The sequence below is a fragment of the Engraulis encrasicolus genome, chromosome 15 (genome assembly GCF_034702125.1).
Source record: "Engraulis encrasicolus isolate BLACKSEA-1 chromosome 15, IST_EnEncr_1.0, whole genome shotgun sequence".
Taxonomy (NCBI): Eukaryota; Metazoa; Chordata; class Actinopteri; order Clupeiformes; family Engraulidae; genus Engraulis; species Engraulis encrasicolus.
The window spans coordinates 14398174-14418173 of record NC_085871.1 but is presented as its reverse complement, the minus strand read 5'-3'; the positions used below and the strand labels follow the sequence as shown (position 1 = coordinate 14418173).

The 20000-nt window shown below is 45.8% G+C and overlaps 1 protein-coding gene across 2 annotated transcripts in view; it reads right to left on the bottom strand.

Annotated features, from left to right (window-relative positions):
- The window catches only part of waslb (WASP like actin nucleation promoting factor b), a 42825-nt gene that overhangs the window by 8867 nt on the left and 13958 nt on the right, over positions 1-20000 (bottom strand). Inside the window, exons 2-7 of one of the 2 annotated variants that reach the window (XM_063217109.1) lie at positions 16903-17034; positions 14649-14735; positions 12574-12670; positions 9703-9726; positions 4149-4332; positions 16-58 (exon numbers count right to left, since the gene is read on the bottom strand). In XM_063217109.1, coding sequence (XP_063073179.1) covers positions 16-58; positions 4149-4332; positions 9703-9726; positions 12574-12670; positions 14649-14735; positions 16903-17034 — 567 coding nt within the window. The remainder of the gene's footprint in view (positions 1-15; positions 59-4148; positions 4333-9702; positions 9727-12573; positions 12671-14648; positions 14736-16902; positions 17035-20000) is intronic. The other variant, XM_063217111.1, reaches the window with a different exon arrangement.

The following is a 20000-nucleotide window of genomic DNA, read 5'->3' as shown; positions in this document are numbered from 1 at the left end:
GACATCACTACTCACATCAAAGCCTGTGTTTGGGTCCCAGCCCACATGTCCAATGTGCCTAGAGAGAGAGAGAGAGAGAGAGTGAGAGTGAGAGTGAGAGTGAGAGTGAGAGAGAGAGAGAGAAAGAGAAAGAGAAAGAGAAAGAGAAAGAGAAAGAGAAAGAGAGAGAGGTTTGAAAAGGGGGTCAGAGAGGAGAAGAAACACAAGCTGTGTCAGTACCACATATTGAATGAAATATTATTGCTCATGCACATGTGCACACGTGCATAACTCCATATTTGTTTACATGCATATTCTACAATTTTACAGTTTTTGTTAAATATGACTTGCAAACACAAAATATGACCAAAAACATGGATTCATTTCCAACACCATTGACGGATAGTTCTAATGAGAATTCCACTGTGTATGGATAGTTGGTTCATGCAACAACGGCATAACATCATGTACACTTTTACAAATTTGGTCAACAGATGAGAAGAGTTTGTCAAAAGAACACACCACTAATTGCAAATATGACTCATCCAATGTGCCAATTGTGTAAATGTGCCCATGCCTAAAATAAACCCTATACTGTATATTCCCTGAGCTTGGAAGAGCACTCAGGCTCCTAAATCATCCTACAAGTGACCCACAAGCCCTATTGAGCAGCGGTGGGGACAAGCTTCCATTTGTGTCATTCTTGATCAGGTCATCATGGCATTGATTCCACCTATGACAGCCTTCAAAAAGGGACAGATGCTACACTGCAGAGCACACTCCAGGGGTCTGTTGAACTTCTATGGGGAGCAGGGGAGGGGGGCACTCGTGGGATGACAACTCAAGGACAGCTAAGGTCACCAGCCATAAGATGTCACCCAGACATGGCACTCATCCTCTCAGAAACTAGAGAGCACAGCTTTCCCCTGTGTGATGGCTTTGAGAGTTTTGTGGTTGTGCAGATGCTGCACATGCTACGGCTGAGACGGGACCATAACCAAGAGCATTCCAGGTGACCACCAGAGATGACATCCAAGGTCTTCACCCAGCTTTGGGACTAGTTCACTCATTTAAGGGGAACAAAGTGACGTTTTGTGGCGCCTCAGAGAGCAATGTGGCTGTGCAGATGCTACACACTCCTGGAGCTGAATGGTGTGGTAGGGTACATACAGGGACAATAACCACAGGGATTCCAAGTGACCACCCAGATATGGCATCAACAGTCATCATCAACAGGTGGCACTAATCCATTTGGAAAGGGGTGGGGGGGTGCCCTAGGCGTGATGTCTTAGAGAGTGTTGTGGCTATGCGTATCTTACACAATCGTTTGTTTTTGTTTTGGGGCACACACGGGACAATAACCAACCAACATTTTATGCACGTTTTGACCTTGCCAACCCCATGGTGGCTGTCACTGAAGAGTCTAGTGGAACCGGGACTCCTCCTTTCATTATCAGTGAGAGTGATGTGAGGGGAGTGTTCAGAGGCGTAAATGGAAGAAAGGCAACAGGCCCTGATCATATTCCTGGCAGGGTTCTGAAATCCTGTGCTGATCAACTAGCCCCCGTATATGCTGAGATATTTAATTTGTCACTTGCCCAAGCCGTTGTCCCATCTTGTTTTAAACACTCAATCATAGTTCCTGTACCCAAGAACAGCAAGCCAGCAGGCCTGAATGACTATCGCCCAGTGGCCCTTACATCAGCAGTTATGAAGTGCTTTGAGAGGCTTGTGAAAAAACACATATGTGACACCCTGCCCAGTGCTTTCGATCCTCACCAATTTGCCTATAGAGCAAACAGAAGCAGGGACGATGCCATCTCAAGCCTTCTACATACCACACTGTCCCACCTGGATGAGGGGAGGGGGAATTATGTTAGAATGCTGTTCATAGATTACAGTTCTGCATTCAACACCATTATCCCCCTGCGCCTGGCTGACAAGATGAGGGGGCTGGGACTCAACACACAGTTGTGCAATTGGGTGCTCAGCTTTCTCACTGATCGTCCTCAAGTGGTCAGAATAGGTGGAGGTGTCACTTCAAGTCAGCTGACCCTCAACATTGGCTCGCCCCAGGGCTGTGTTTTGAGCCCACTGCTCTATAACATCTACACACATGACTGTACAACCACCAGCAGCTCAAATTCCATCTTAAAGTTCGCTGACGACACCGTGGTGCTGGGTCTCATCTCAAACAACAACGAGACAGCCTACCTGAATGAGGTGGATGACCTAGCACTGTGGTGTCAGTCCAACAACCTGGCCCTGAACGTCAGCAAGACGAAAGAAATGGTAGTGGACTTCAGAAAGGTGCAGAGCAGGGCATACACGCCACTTACCATCAGCGGGGAGCCTGTGGAGAGGGTCTCAAATTACAAGTACCTGGGAGTACACCTGACTGAGGACCTCTCCTGGTCACAACACACTCAACACCTGACAGCAAAATCCAGGCAGAGGCTGTACTTTCTCCGCCTACTGAGGAAGTTTAAGGTCTCCACTCCCATCCTGACCACCTTCTATTCATCAGCGGTGGAAAGTGTGTTAACAGGCTGTTTTACGGCCTGGTTTGGAAGCTGCACACAACAACAACAGAAGGACCTACAGAGAGTGGTGCGCTCTGCAGAGCGCACTATCAAAGCCAACCTTCCAGGACTCTTGGGCCTTTACACTAAGAGAGTGGGAGCCAGGGCTAGGAAGATTATGCAGGATGTCTCACACCCCAACTCTTACATGTTCACCCTACTTAAGTCCTGCAGACGACTCAGAACCATTCAGGCCAGAACAGAGAGAATGAGGAAAAGTTTTTACCCCCAGGCAGTGCGACTGCTGAACAGAGACTTTTTTAAATAATAATTTTCTTTAACTTATTTCTCACCTTTTATTTCCTTTTTTACTTTACTTCTTTAATTTTTTATTTTTTATTTTTAAGATGCAGAGCTGAATGACCCCATCATCATTTCACTACAATTACCATGTATGTGACAAATAAAAGTACTTGAACTTGAACTTGAACTTGAACTTGAACCAAGGGCATTCCAGGTGACCACCTGGAGATGGCATCCATGGTTGTCATCCTGAGCAGAGATGGCACTAATCCGTTCAGAAAAGGGATGCAAAGTGGCATGTGCGTCATGACTCGGAGAGTATAGTGCTTGTGCAAATGCTACATTTCTACACACTCCTGGGGTGAACAGGGGACAAAACCCAAGGACATTCCAGGTGACCACCTGTAGATGACATCCGAGGTAATCACCTAGAATGTACAAATCCATTCAGAAACAGGGGCCACAGTGGCCTTGGTGTGATGGCTTCAGGGTACTGTGGGTGTACAGAAGCTATACACTCCTACTGTAGGTTCGGCTGGCAAGGGAGGGACCAAGGGACAACAATCAAGGGCATCAAAGGTCTAAACACTAAATGATGTCAACCAAGGTAAGGTCACCACCTTGGATGACCCTCATTCATTCATTCAGTCAGTCGGTCGGTCAGCACAACCGCAACAACCACTCTGACAGCCATGCGAAGACCACTTTGGCCTCGTTCCTGAAAACACTGCCCATGAGTTATGCATTACGGATGGAGGGATTACAAGAGGATATGTTACAGATGACTGTATGTCTTCCATTATGGCCATTACTGGATTGGCTTACAGTGCAACAGTAACCCAACACAAAAGCATGAGTCGGTGTATTAATGTTGAAAGGGAGGGCGTGACACTGCGGAGTGGGTTTGGCCTGTACTGGGTTCACGGCCTTAATGGACATTAAAAACGTGAAACTATATTAATCCTCCATTTCCACGTGTGGTAAGCGATTAGGAGCTACGCTGGTACTAAGTTTAGACTCCCGTCTACTGCTGCTAATGTGCTTTCTGTTGACACACAAGCGAATGTAAACAAAAGACCATTTTGAAACGACAACAACAGATAGAAAGAGAGACAGACAGAGAGAGAGAGAGAGCGAGCGAGCGAGCGAGCGAGAATTAGATAAAACGGGAGAGGAAGAGAGAGACCGACGGGATTCACTTGAGAGAGGGAAAGGATAGATAGATAGATAGATAGATAGATAGATAGATAGATAGATAGATAGATAGATAGATAGATAGATAGATAGATAGATAGATAGATAGATAGATAGATAGATAGATAGATACTTCACGTGAGGCCTTACTGGAAGTTGCTTGGCGTGCCGATGTCGGCCTTGGTCAGCTTCTTCCGTTTTCCCTTTGCCTTCTTCTCCTTCTTGTTGAAGTTGCTGTGCACAATGTTGTTCATCTGCGAGTTGTTATGGAAACGCGTCACGTTGTTGATCTCCGGGTTCTTGATGTCCACGGTGGCCATGGGCAAAGCGGGACCTGGAGATCAAAAACATCGGCACATCAGAAAAGAAGACAACCATCTCAGTGATGAACAGAAAAATAACAAAATACCCCCTCATACCTTGAGATCAAGGGACTGAAAAAACAACAGGCATCAGCATTTCAAAAAGCATCTTTCTCCTTGGAAAATATATATATATAAATATGACACGTTTCCCTCTTAGATCAAGGGATAGGTAACCAAACAATAAAAGTAAGCCTGTTAAAAAACCCTCATCTTTTACAAAACTGAAAGAAAACAAAAACTCCTCTTGAGATTATGGAATGCATCACGGAAAGTTTACATCAAGGCAAATGAGACTGCCATGGATTTTCAGACGCCCGTCAGCGAAAAAGGACATATTGCACCCTTCTGTGCATATGCATGACAGAACAGTCTGCTATGCAGTCTGCAATAACAAATGGCCCATCTTCCATCTTCAACAAAGAGCATCATCTCCCAGTCAAGTCACAGCACTGTTTCCATTTTTCCATTAGGCATGGCCAGCACTGCAGTGCAGCGCAGGGGGGGAAACAGCTGGGATGGGGCGAGGAGAAAGAGAGAGAGAGAGAGCAGCTGGGAGGGATAGCATCAGAGAGAGAGATCCTCTCAGGACAAACAAACATGCACAAACAAAATCCCGACCCTTTTGCTGCTGCTGCTTTGCCAGTGGGGACAACACAAGCAGAAAAGTCTGTCCACACAACGCACCGAAATAATGCATCAAACGTGCCAAGATTTTCTTCATGTTGTCATTTTAAACAATGCCGTCAGCTACTAGCCAAATGCTGGTATAACACGAGTGGCTGGCAGATATTGGACATAATATAATTTTTCTATGGAGTAGCTGGTGAATTTCACCATTAAAGTGTCTTTCACCACAGCTCATGTTCAGTCTGTCAGTGGTGACCTTGAACACTGACTTTTCAACATTACAGTAGGGTAAAGGTTAAAAGTTTGTCAACTTCCATGCCAATGCGAGTCCAAACGACACCTCTGAACAGTGCCCACCCCTACCTTACCTCAATTAGAACCTAGTTCTAAAACTGCTGGAGATTTTGACCATTAACTAATCACAATTGCAGTTGGTAAAACCTTGTGAGCCAGCAGTCCCCAATCTCCCACTCCCTTACCTCTATGCTCACTCCCTGTCTGCCAGGCCCCGCTAAGTGATGGGGAGGTAGCCTCGGGGCTGCTGGCAGTCGAGCTGGGGGACCTGGGGGACCTGGGGGAGCAGGCCAGAGACTCTCCCACGTCCAACAGGAGGTGGCCCACATCCAGCACAGACGAAGAGGTGGGGGAGGACGAAATGAAGCAAGAGTGACTGCCATGCTGGCTGTGGTGGCGTAGCGAAAGCCGGGCCACAGGATCTGACAGTTGACCGTACAGCTCGTCCTGCGGGAGCACCAGGCAGTGCAGGGGTGCTAGGCAACCACCGGGTAGCGGGGCTCCACCGTCCGTCAGCTCCTCAGATGGAGTTGACAGGAAGGTCGTGCAGAACATCATGGTCATGGAGACACTCCAATGGCTGGCATGTGGACTGCCTTTCGAAAACAGCGGAAAATATTTCCCAAAAGAAACTGCAGTTTTGAACACTTCCCCCCCAAAAAACCTGTGGATCGTGATTTGGTCACACAAGCCGCAGTCTGCAATATCCAAACAGCCAGTAGACCAGGGATGTGATCCTCAATCACCCATGAGGACTGAACTTCAAAACAACAGTCCCTGGGACCAGGGTAGTGATGCCCCGTGTTGCGCAGGGGATTTGCCCGAAGCAAAGATGTATGAACCAGCAGTCCAGCAGTCTTCAACCCAAACAAGAGACTGTAGACACCCCCCAGAGGAGTGGTTTTCACTTGACTGAATGCAGTGGCTTGCTCAGTGCGCTGTGGCTCTGTCAAACACTGACAGATGATTCTAGCACAGAGCGCCACAACATCATCAGCAGCCCATCATGGGGGCATGATGAGGTCACTGCCCTGCCCTGCACGCTGCTGGGCAACGCCTCTCCCAGCCAGCCGCCGACCATCAGGGGGACACGCCCCATTTCCCACTCCCAAGGAGAGAGGGGCCGGACGGGCAGCATGGCAGGGGGTTGGGTTGCATGAGGAGGAGGGATGGGTGATGTTGGGTCTAATCCCAGCAAATTATGCTCTGCTGCCACCACCAGTGGATTTTTACATAACCAGCCGCCAAAGCCGCCCCTAATCCCATGCCTTGCAAATCTCTCAATTTCTCCTCTTTTGCTGAACGCAATGAATGTCAGCAGGGGCTGGAGGCCTCCACATGGAGCACAGAGTCAAATATATTTCTCAGCTACTCTTATAAGTTCCAAGACTGGAGGGGGCCTCTAAAAGGTCAAGTGTCCAGGTTCACTGGTATTCTGTTCACGTCTTAAACCACAGACATGGATTTATCAGACACCACATCAGGGTAATATTTTTCCATTGGGTATGGTCAGCAGTAAGGGCAAGGGTGCAGATATTCTGTTAACGGCTAAGCATCTAAAGGCCAAGTGTCAGGTTCACAAACATTCTGTACACAACTTAACCACACGCATGGATTTATCAGCCTGCATATCAGGACACCGTTTTCCATTGGGTATGTTCTGCAGAAAGAGCAAGTGTGGCAGGATATTCTGTGCACATCTTAACCACCGATATAGATTTTTGTCAGGCTGCACACCGTGCTAGCATTTCAATAACAGAAGAAAACATCTTGGATTAGAGAGGGCAAGTGTACAGATGAGTGTCTAAACATCCTGTGCACATCTTTGCCACTGTTGTGTTTTAGCTAGGCACGATAATCCCATTTTCTATTTTTAGATTTTAAAACTTAGGCAGCTGCATGGGATATCTGGGAAATTTAACCATAATATCCATACAATTAATTTCTTCTCTTCATCCTTCTTTCGTTCCAGTTGTTGGTTTATTATGTATTGGAAATTCAGTCTTTTAAAAGTTACTAAGTTTATAACTGACTTAAATGTTTTGTAATCAGTCAACATCTTGCTATGGTCCATCCTAAGGAACATAAAGCAAAGGTCGACTATCCACTTTGGGTCATAGAAATGCAGAGTCGGATGAAAAAGAATAATAAAAAAGGCCATTTTAGCCAGAAGCTATTTTTCTCTGTACTTTCTTTAAAGGTCAGTAGGCAAGGGCTGATATGGATCAAGAAGCAGTAACCTTGGTGGTATTCAAATGCAGCCAGCGTAGCTAGCTGGTGGCCTGACCTGTCTGTGTGCTCATGTGCTTCAAGCACTAAGCCATTGGCGGAGGCGAACAAATCAGCTTCCTCCTTCCAGAGGGTGAGCCACACCTTTGTGTTGTTGTGAGGGGACAAAAAGGACCAGCAAACACACACATGTCCATAGGTGTTCACCATTGTGTCGCCATTTACTGCCCGAGCAAGACACTGCCAGGTTACCAGGTCAAAATGTAGGTTGCATGTGTCAGGACAAATAATTGTGCATGTTTGACAGGCATAGGAAGAGAGAGAGAGAGAGAGAGAGAGAGAGAGAGAGAGAGAGAGAGAGAGAGAGAGAGAGAGAGAGAGAGAGAGAGAGAGAGAGAGAGAGAGAGAGAGAGAGAGAGAGATTCTGGGCACAGCCCAGCCCGTGGTGTCCAAGGCTACCAAAAGACCCCGAGTTGTCAAAACATAGCTCATGCAAATGACAGGCGTCAACCCACTCCTATCTGATGAGCGCACTGGAAATGTCAGAGAGATTAGCCGGCTACTCACCACGACGACCCCTTTACCCCTCTGGCATGGCAATGCTCACTGGGAGAGGCATAGGCGTGTTAAAGCAACACTAAGCCGTTTTTCCTTCTGCAGCTGCCCTGCAGGTTGGAGGCAGAATTGCCTCTCATTTGAACTACAGACTGACGGCTCGCTACTCTGTATGTAGGACAAGCTTCAGTAAAACTCGACCAGTCCATCAAAGACCAGACCATCAAAGGCTCAATGTAAGGCAGCAGTGTTGTGTGTTGACTGATTGTTGATGGTTGGCATCTATCCATGTCCAATGTCTTTTGTCATGCATTGGGACAAACACGCTGTTTTAGGGGTAAATGTGCAACATAATGTGCCTTGGGGGTTGACTTTGTTTTCATGTTTCACGGTCCATTACTAGAAAAAAAATGGGTCCCATGGGGCAACATAAAGCTAATACTACTACTACAGAACAGTGTTGTACCAATCCACTTTGTACTTTGAGGATACTGTACAAATAGAGTATATTGTATCGTGCATTGTATCTATGCTTGAATATGAAGGAATGAAAATGGTAGCAAGCTTGATTACTTACAGTGTACATACAGTATAGGAACCATGTACCTACTCCTGTTAAGGATAGAGTGATTACTCCCATCAACTCTGTACACATTGTGCTCAGGAGTGTAGACATAAGCTTCAGGGACACATGTAGTCACAGGGCAACCGTACAGCAGGAAGCGTGTACTCAGTGTGCACAGGCTAGGAGTGGCACTGCATAAGCAACCGAGAGGGGGGAAGTCTAATCAAACAGTGGAGCGTGTGAAACATGGGCTTAACCCGATGACGTAAGTCCAGTCATCGCTGAAATGCCTGCTGCTTCTAAATCGATGTGTTGTAATTGAAATTTGGGGTAGAGGGGCCTTACATGTGTATTCAGTGGCCTGTCAAAATGTAATAAACTAAGTGATTAATGCACAAAACACACCGATACCTGAACACCATAGCCGGCATGGGGCAATACCTTGGGCACAGGAGTGTTACAGACATACGTTTGCGTATTCTGTACTGTACAAGCAGTCATTTGATACAGAGAGGGGAGGCGAAAAATATTGCACATGCATACCAAGGAGATATGGTATGAGACCAAGAGTGTGTGAAAGTGTGCGTGTGGGCAGACAAGGTACACAAGGAGTGAGAGAGAGAGAGAGAGAGAGAGAGAGAGAGAGAGAGAGAGAGAGAGAGAGAGAGAGAGAGAGAGAGAGAGAGAGATTTTTTGTGTCGTGCGTTTATGCATTAAGAGCTTGCACTGCTTCACCAGGCACTCTCACCCGCAGGGAAAAAAAAGCATTTAATTGATTTTTATGAACCAAGAAGTGTGTGGTTGGAAAGCAGGATGCACTTTCCTTAATACTCCACAGACTGTCATTACAGAAGCCTATTTATTATGTCACAATCAAGTTAACAAGATTTTCCATTCATTTTTTAAGTTCACTTCTGAGAAGAGAGTGGCTTTTGGCTGTGTCTCCCATTTGAGTCATTCTGCGTGGGGAACTTTTGTAATATCAAAAATTGGTCTCTGGAAAAAAAAAAAAACGAAGGAAGAAAAAAAAAGATGATCAAACGAAATGGGAAGTGATAAAACAACGTACCATTTGGTGGGTCGCGTCTCTTCTCTGTAAAAACAAAATTTTAAATGATTAAAAGGGTAAAACGAATGAACGATCCAGTGAGCGAGCGAACGCGTTAGTGAACACCCGAAACGGTGTGAGAGGAGGCGAGTGTGAAAAAAGGTTGTGCAGAATTATGAAAAGCTGAGAAAACAGTGTGGATGTTTTTGAGTTAGTGCTTTTTGTTGGCGTGTGCTTATTTACTTAAAAGGTGGATGAGTCAAAAACGGTTTGAGTAAAAGTCATAATTCCAATGGATCAAAAGAAGAAAAGTGCAAAGAAGCTGGAAAGATTTGACTGAGGAAATGAAGGGAGAGTAAGTACAACTTGAATCATCACAGGCCAGAGAAAGAGAGAGAGAAAGAGAGAGCGAGAGAGAGCAAAAAGAAAAGAAAGAAAAATCCAGAGATCAAGAAGGGTAAGAGAAGGACACAGAGGACATAAAAGAGCAATGCAGAGAGGAGGTAAAGAAAGTGGGAGCAGAGACGAGTGAGGGTGGTAGGAGAAATGGAGAGAAAGAGATGTAGACAGAAATAGACGGAGAGAGAACGAGAGAAAGAGAAAGAGAGAGAGAGAAGGAAGACAATCAGACAGAGAGAGAACGTGAGAGAGACAGATAGCACAGAGAGATGTGGCCAGGCCAGCAGACAGAGAGAGAAAGAGAGGGCACAAAAAAGGCAGAGGAAGTGTGGAGGCCCTCGTGAAACTGCAGGAGCCCCCGGAGTAAGTCAGAAAGCGCTGACTCCACGTGGCGGCCCTCACGGGGCCTGCAGACATCAAAGCAGACAAACGAGGGTGCCAGTCAACAGCGACATGGAGGCCACAGAGGAACCGGAAGACAGGCAGCCTTCATTAAGAAAGGGCTTGGGGGGGGTGAGAGAGAGCGAGAGAGAGAGAGAGAGAGAGAGAGAGAGAGAGAGAGAGAGAGAGAGAGAGGGGGGGTACAGAGCGAGTAAGAGAGAGACAGCGCGAGAGGGCTTAAGAGAAGGAGAGGGGAGAGTCGGAGAGAAAAGGAGGAAAAGATGGTGTTTGGTGAGAGAACAAGAAAGAAAGAAAGAAAGAAAGAAAGAAAGAAAGAAAGAAAGAAAGAAAGACTAGATGGTGATGGCAGTACAAAGCATTGTGATGAACAATGTACCAAAAGAGAGAAAGGAGTCTTGTGATGGCACAAGAGACAGTGACTCATCAAGTCCAGGAGGACTCCTCAAGGAAGAGGAAAAAGAAAGATTCAGCAAAAGAAGAAAAGAAAAACTCAGCCAGAAAGTCTGATGGAGGAATGAAAACCCCTGAGTGAAATCAGAGAGCAAAGGACGAAAAAAGTGAACCAGTCAGCACTGAACAGAAGTGAGAGCTAAAAATAAAAAAAATAGTTGTGGTGCATCTCTACGCATTTTCTGAAGTTTTTATTTGTGGCCTTAAAAAAGGTTAGTGAAAATGTTAGAAGAAAGAAAAAGAGAATGAATAATTATTTCAAAAATGCAACTGAGCTTTCCACCAGTGCAGGCCACAACGTGTGTACCTCCGGTGCTAGGGCCTTCAGCATTGAAGAGAAGAGGGCTGCAAGGATGTAGTTTGAGGTGCTGGAATAAAGGACTGTGTTGGGTAGAGTTCATGAAGTATTGAAAATAAGTGAAAGGGGGAAGGCGGACGTGTAGTTTGAGGTGCTTGGGTACAGAAGGGCAGCGCGAAAGATGTGCAGACAGATGTGTATTTTGAGGCGTTAAGGAGACACCTGGGCAGCAGTGATGACACTCACCAGTTTTCCCTTTTGAGGGAGGAAAGGGGGAGTTGGAAGTGTAGGCACTTTATCGGATGAGTTAAGCCAGGCATACACTGTGCGATATTTTCAGTACAGCTGATTCAGCTCCTGTTCACACTGTACAAGTGAATTGCAGTGTTTAACATTTCACATCTCATATTCTCACACTATACGACCCATGGGTCAGCTGCGACCAGAATGCTCACACATGCGGCATGACAGACTCCTTTTCCTGAACTTCAAATGACAAAAACGCAGAAGGGAAACACGCACCTGAGGTGGAGGTGGAGATGCACTCAAGAAGGAATCACGCTCTCTTGGCAATTTCTGGCTATTTGTGCATGCGTAGTGTGAAATGTAGCGTCAAATCGGGTTGTAGCACTGCGTCAACTGTGCAAATCACTCAAGAGGGGCGACCAGGATTTCTAACCGTTTTGATTTCCTTGTGACCATATGATTGCTGATCGCAAGCTGGTCGTGAGGTGAAATTGCTTGTCGTTACCCCATATATACGACATGATGTGGCACTCACGATTGACCTCCGAGTGAGCCAAAAATCATCCCATTTCCCAAAAAGTTGTGCGACTGACAAATCGGGGCAAAAATCGCATCATGTATGCCCGGCATTAGGAATGAGTGGAGAGAATGTCAAAAAGAAAAAAATGCCAAAAGAAAAAAAGAGGAAGAATTATTACTAAAAAATATTTTGAAAAAGGGGTGGAAATAGGGGCTTCACAACTCTGGTGCAGGTCACAAACTGTGCTCAGGCCCTAAGTATTGCGGGTGAAAATTAGAGATGTAACAGAAGGTGCTTTGTAGTGAAGTGAGCGCAGCAGCAGTGACTGTGAGCACCAGTTGTCCCTATGGAGGGCTGGTTGGGCCGACAGAGGTGTAGATTGAGGTGGTTAGTAGAAGGGGGACTTAGGAGGAGTAGCGGCGAGCACTCACTCATTTTATTGAAGGGGGGGTATAAGTGTAGGCACCGAGTGGATGAGTGATGAGCAGAGAAAGAAAGAGAGGGAGAGAAAAGGAGAGAGAGGATAAGAGAGAGAGAGTTAGCAGCGGAGGGAGGAAAGGAGAGAGGGATCACTCACCGGTTTTCCTTTGCCGTCTCGACAGCAGGTCTGTGGTGGCGTGTCGGAAGCGCTTGGCCTCCTCTTCACTGGCAAAGTTCAGGCCAATCTGGCATGTCTACAAGACCGCAGAAAACACGAACACACACAAACACACACACACATACCCACACGCACACACACACGCACCCACAAGGGAGCCAGGTGGATTCCTTTGCCAAATGTCATGTTGGAGTACATAGCATAGTAAATAAACAATATGGTGTCACACTGTGTCATTTGCGTAAGAGGAACTTGACATCTGACACCTGAAAACACAATAGTGCTGTACTGAGTGCCCTCCTCACCATGACAAAAAAATAAAACAAACAAAAAGAATCTAATAGCAGTCAAACACATCCTCACACTTCCTCTCCAATCATCGGTCATCCTCATCACTTCTGTCCTCTACTCAGTCAACATTTACATGACATGTCCACTGTTTCCCACAGACCAAGTAGGGGTGTAAATCACAGCCTCCATGACGATACGATACAGTTCGATTTCTTAAAAGCAGGGATTCGATTATTTTCCATACTTAAGAATTCCCCACGATACGAAACAATACAATTAGATTTTTTCCAATTACTTTTCCACTTCTATTACGTTATGGAGCTACTAAGGCATTGGACAGGGGCCAACAATTCGATTATTTTCAATACTAAAGAATGCCCTACGATACGATACGATACGATTCGATTAAATCGTCGGCTGTAGGATCGATGCATCGATACTTTTTGACTATTATTTACACCCCAAAGATCAAGTATAGTAGCAATGTGTGGTGCTACAGGCAAAAAAGTGTGGCGTGTGTTACATGAATGCCCCCATTGACATGTACTGTACTGTACCCCATATTGCCAAAAGGATTTGCTAACTTGCATTGACTCACATGAACACACGTGCCATTTACATTCATAGCCCCTAGGATTCAATATGATGTCAGTCCACCTTTTGCGGCTGTTACAGCCTCAACTCTTCTTGGAAGACTGTGGAAGAGTGTAGCCTAGAAATCTAGACGCCCCTAGTGGTCGCAAATTGAATTTGCTACTGAATTTGCTTTCAGCTGTAGGGGTTTAGCTCACTAGGCTAGGAAGACTAGTGTTTATAGGAATGTTTGACCATTCTTCTAAAAGTGCATTAGTGAGGTCACACACTAGGCTAGGAGGACTAGACTCTGCCAGGATGTAGAAAGGGGGGAGCGTAAGGTGGAGTGTTCTCAGCAAGGCCAGTGGAGATTGCCATCATGGGCCATAAAGACCTTATCTAACCTGATTAGGATGGCCATTTTCGGGTAAAAAAGGGATTTTTTTCTGAAGAAATAGCCAATAGAAATCAATAGAATTTAGTTCAGAACAGAAATAGAATTTAAAATTTCAAACTGGGCCGGATGTAGTGCCCTTCAGGCAGGTTTTGAGCATTTTTTGGGCTGGAAATCACCTGTGCACATACCGCACGGTCTACTGAAGCTGTTTTGAAAGACAATGAGGGTTCCAACAGCTGAACAACAAGCAACTCCAGTCCTTTATGTTATTACTTTTGTTCTTCATAAACAACAAATATAAGGCAATTGGCTTTGAACACTGACTTAAATACCTCCAACACTGTCGTCATTGAACAGCAGGCAGTACGATGCATGAAATCGATGAGTGCATGAAGACCAAGAAGCAATGAATTGTCAAGATAAAAGTGTCAAAGTTTCCAGTGACACTACCTAAATACTTTGTACCTATCATGACAAATATTTATTGCAGTTATTGACTATTGGGATGGAAAAATAAACAGAGTCCTAGAAACCGTTTGGGAGAAGATGGTGTCTGAGGGTTCCAAGATGATACTATGGCAATTCGTGTGGCTTCATATGAGCGTACCCAACCCATTCCTAGCAACTATATTCTGATTGGACTGTAGAAATGGCTAGTTCAAACTTGAACTTGAGAAACAACAGAGTACAGCACATACAAAACTCTATTGCAGGCAAGGAAGACAGCCAGAGAGAGACAGACATGTAGACAGTGCTAGAAAGTGTTTGGGAGGAAAGAACAGAGGACACGTACGTCTCCAGGGAACGTGAGGAAGTAGATCCTGGAAGGTGTGACGGCAAAGTTATTGTAGAGCTCCTGCTCATATAAGGTCTTGCCCTCCTGTGGGACGACACACACACACACACACACACACACACACACACACAGACACAGACACAGACACAGACACAGACACACACACACACACACACACACACACACACACACACACACACACACACACACACACACACACACACACACACACACATGAAATGATGTATACATTCTCTCTCACACACAAACCCGGCACAGGAACTAACCTATGAAAAGATAATGTCACTTCTGCAGCCTGCTATATAAACTATAAAAGCCTCCTATTTAATAAGACACACTGCTCACTCACTCACTCACTCACTCACTCACTCACTCACTCACTCACTCACTCACTCACTCACTCACTCACTCACTCACTCACTCACTCACTCACTCACTCACTCACTCACTCACTCACTCACTCACTCACTCACTCACTCACTCACTCACTCACTCACTCATAATCCAGTTAGCAACAACATGAAAGTCTCTGCTGGGTCATTCCACGCCAAATCAACAAGAGCCCGCGGACTTAGGTCTCAAAAAATTCTGAAAATATTACCAAGTGTACCCATGGTACTTAAGAGAAACACTGTAAATTTATTTTAATGTAAGATGTATAGTCTCCGTGTTACAGCCAATTTTACTGGGGGAGGGGGGTGCCCATTTTGGTCACAGTCTTTTTTTTGTCAAAGTTCACAAGCCCATAGCTCAAGAACTAAACCATGTGGCTCAAATTTGGCATGCTGGTACATAGATCGGAATCGTTTGTTGCAAAGCTGTCAGTTTTGGTCTGTATGATCCTGCATCGTCAAAGCATTACCTCAAAGATGATTCAAATTGTACTGGAGTGTTTGGCTGTGCTCTGCTTAGGCCTTCAGAAGACATACTTGTGACCAACATAGCCTCTTGATTTTTTCCCCTTGTAGAGACAAGTGGGAACACTCTCATAAAAAGCTATAAATAGAAAGGAAACCCCATCAGTGTTTGACCAGAAGACCTCACAAGTCTGACAAATCATTTTGGGTGTCATTTTCAGAGCTCCAGAACCCCTTGTGGGATTGTCCACAGATTTTTATTTTATTTTTTTCTTCATTCTCCATGAATTCTTCTTTTTAAAAATGTAAATGAGACTTGTCTTATGTGATGTTTTCTTTTGTAATTTCCAACCTGAACATGGGCAACATGCACATTGAGGGCAATATGTTTTCTATGCGTTTCTTCCGCTGCCATCTGCTGGTCAAAAAAAGTAACAACATGACTCCTTGTGCCTGACCTACTGTCTCTTTTGGTGTGCAAACCTGCTCCCACATTGAACGCTCCTGAAATCATTGAAATTGAAAGGGATACCTGCACCCCTGCACAGGGACTCTCGGGTGATCATGTCTGGGCAAAATTTGCATTTGATTATTTAGTCTTTACATTAAATGTTATCGAAATCATGTTGCTCTCTTTTTGCATTTTGCCCATGTTCAGGGTGGAAATTACAAAAGAAAACATCACATAAGACAAGTCTCATTGGTATTTTTAAAAAGAAGACTTCATGGAGAATGAGGAAAAATATAAAATAAAAATCTGTGGACAATCCCACAAGGTGTTCTGGTGCTCTGTAAATGGCACCCAAAATGATTTGTCAGACTTGTGAGGTCTTCTGGTCAAACACTGATGGGGTTTCCTTTCTATTTATAGATTTTTATGGGAGTGTTTCTACTTGTATCTACAAGGGGAAAAAATCACGAGGCTATGTTGGGCACAAATATGTCTTCTGAAGGCCTAAACAGAGCACAGCCAAAAACTCCAGTGCAATTTGTATCATCTTTGAGGGAATGCTATGACGATGCAGGATCATACAGACCGAAACTGACAGTTTTGCAACAAACTATTCCTATCTATGTACCAGCATGCCAAATTTGAGCTTCCTACATGGTTTAGTTCTTGAGCTACGGGCTTGTGAACTTTGACAAAAAAAAGAGTGTGAACAAAATGGGCACCCCCCTCCCCCAGTGAAATTGGCTGTAACATGGAGAGTATACATCCTACATTCAAATAAAGTAACAGTGTTTCTCTTAAGTACCATGGGTACACTCAGTAATATTTTCAGAATTTTTTGAGACATAAGTGCGCAGGCACTTGTTGATTTGGCGTGGAATGACCCTGCTGCGTTACAGAAGAGCACACAGGGCAGGCTCACCTTGATATCGAGGACGCGTATGAAGTAGGACCTCAGGGGGTTGTCCTTGACCAGGCAGGCCACGCCGCAGCAGCGCTTCGACCAGCCATTCCTCTCGCCCCCGTACACCTGTACCACGCCCGACGCCAGAGTCTAGAAGGAGCACCAGAGATGGAGAGGGGTGTGGACGAGGGGGGTGAAGAGAGAACGAGAGGGAGGGAGAGAGAGAGAGAGAGAGAGAGAGAGAGAGAGAGAGAGAGAGAGAGAGAGAGAGAGAGAGAGAGAGAGAGAGAGAGAGAGAGCATGGAGAACAAGCAAGAGAGATGGAGAGAGAAATGGAGAGAGAGAGAGAGAGAGAGAGAGAGAGAGAGAGAGAGAGAGAGAGAGAAAGAGAGAGAGACAAAGAGAGAGAGACAGTGAGAGAGAGAGAGAGACAGAGACTGTTAGATTCTTATTTAGCACAGCCATGACAGAGTAGACCTAGAATCTTTCTGGATTCCAAGTCAGTGACCCAGAAGATTTATTTTGCCTTCGCTGTTTATGGCCTACATTTGCACAGACACACACGTTGGTTATACACAGCTATGTAATGTGTCTACATATGTGCATATTAGGTCCAGTCATGCATAGACATGCACACATGCGTGGACTTGTTTAACACGCACGCACGCACGCACGCACGCACGCACGCACGCACGCACGCACGCACGCACGCACGCACGCACGCACGCACGCACGCACGCACGCACGCACGCACGCACGCACGCACGCACGCACGCACGCACGCACGCACGCACGCACGCACGCACGCACGCACGCACGCACGCACGCACGCACGCACGCACGCACGCACGCACGCACGCACGCACGCACACACACACACACACACACACACACACACACACACACACACACACACACACACACACACACACACACACACACACACACACACACACACACACACACACGCACACGCACACACACTCACATCTATGTACTTTATGTGCATCGGCATTCATACACATGATGCTTTTTCTGCTCTGCTTAAACACACACGTGCACGCACGCACACAAATTTGCCCACATTATGCTCTTAGGCGCTGCTTTGTACACACACACACACACACACACACGAGCGCGCACGCACAAACACACACAGTTCTGTATGCATGCATCCATTAGAAGCTACATAAACACACACCCACAAAAGTACTTTAGACACACTAAACACACACAAACACACTTCTTTCCCCTATGCATCATGAGAAGTGATTGGTGTTTTGGCTGTGAACGCAGGCAGGCTGGTAGGCAGGCAGGCAGGCCGGGCCCTGGCCATAATGATGGCCTATGGTTACTGCTGACACGCGCTCGCCCAACCACAGAGGCAGAGAGCAGCAGTGGTGGTAAAGTATCTGTCAGTCAAGTCTCTCCGTCTCGCTCGCCCTCTCTTTTTCATCTCCCTTTAAAAAATGTTCAAACTTTAAACTGTGCCTGCTCTCTCTTATTTCTCTCTCTCTCTCCCTCCCTCTCTCTCTCTGTGCAGCTGGCTTTCTAACCTCTTCTTTTCCCTCCCTGTCTTTTCACCCCCCACCCACCACCGTGTCCTTCACCATCCTTTCTAAAGTATTTAAAAGGTGCACTGTATAGGATGGTGGCCAGAGGAGGTATTGCAACTATGCTGCTGAATGAAACCCAATGACCCCAATTTCATCTTCTCAGCTAGCCTAGAAATCTAGACGCCCCTAGCGACCGCAAATTGAATTTGCTACAGCTTTTTGCTGTACGGCGTCTAGATTTCTAGGCTAGTTCTCATCATGAATATTTAAGTAAGTTAATAAACAATGAATTACTAGTATGACCAAAGTACATTAAGTTTTGCAGCTAAAACGGTCTGATTCTGGACATTTAAAATGTATGAATGAAAAGTGCAATTCTCCTAATCAAAATGAATAGCTTACTTAAAATGTGATAGTGGGAGTAAGCATTCAAGAAAAAGGTAACATTTGTGCATGGGCAGCATGACTTCTGTAAACAAAATACTAAAAATACTACACAGAGCACCTTGAAGCCTCCTCACTCCCTATCTTCTCCTCGTAAAATCTGAAACTCCTGGGGCCAGATAGAGAGCACGGCTGAAGACACAGGGGGAAATGATGACCAGGGTTGCCAGATGAGGCTGATGATTTCCAGCCCAAAAAATGTTCAAAACCCGCCTAGAAGCACAAAATCCCGCCCAATTCTATTGATTTCTATGGCAAAAAGTGGGCGGGTTTTTCTGATAAATGCCATTTTTACCCGCACACGGCCATCCTAAGCAGCCCAATTGGGCGGGAACCAGCCCAATCTGGCAACACTGATGATGACAGATGTCGTTACCACAGGCACCACCACTAACACCGCTAACAACACTGGGCTCAAAGCCTGCCCTACTCAAGTCAACTTAAGTTTGCTTCACTGTCTAACAGTTTGCATTATTGGAGTTACCAAAGCTCACAGAATAATTGTGTAACACAACAAAATACTAGAATATTTGGATGAAAAATTGAAGGAATACCAGTGTGTACCAGTGTGCCCTTAGTTCACTGGCACTTAAGCCATGGAAGGAGGAAGAGATTGGTAAGGGTGGGGATTGAACCTGCAATCCTGTGATTTACAAAACTAACCATTACACCACGACTGCCCCTCTGCACCACCCCACCAGGATGGATGGCACAGCATGTGCGACAGGAAAAGATGACAAGAGGGCACTGCATGTGACCACCGTAATGTCATTACCATTACAATTTACCACTGCCCACCAACACCACAGCCACTCACACAACTGCTGTGCAGAGTTAGCTGGTCTATAACCAATCTCTCTCTCTCTCTCCATCTCTATCCATCCATTCATCTTTGTCTGCCGCCCTCCCTCCACCTCTCTCTTCCCTCTCTTCTCTATAATATCACCAGTCACTGCTGTGTTCATAGCTGGCCATGCTCTCTCTACCCCTTCATCACCCCCGCACCCTCCTCCATTTCTCTCTCTCTCTCTTCCTCCCCCACCCCTCCCCTTCCTCCTTCTCTGCCTATGTCCCCTGCCTATGTCCACAGTCCTCAGTCCCCTCTGCCGCCACCAC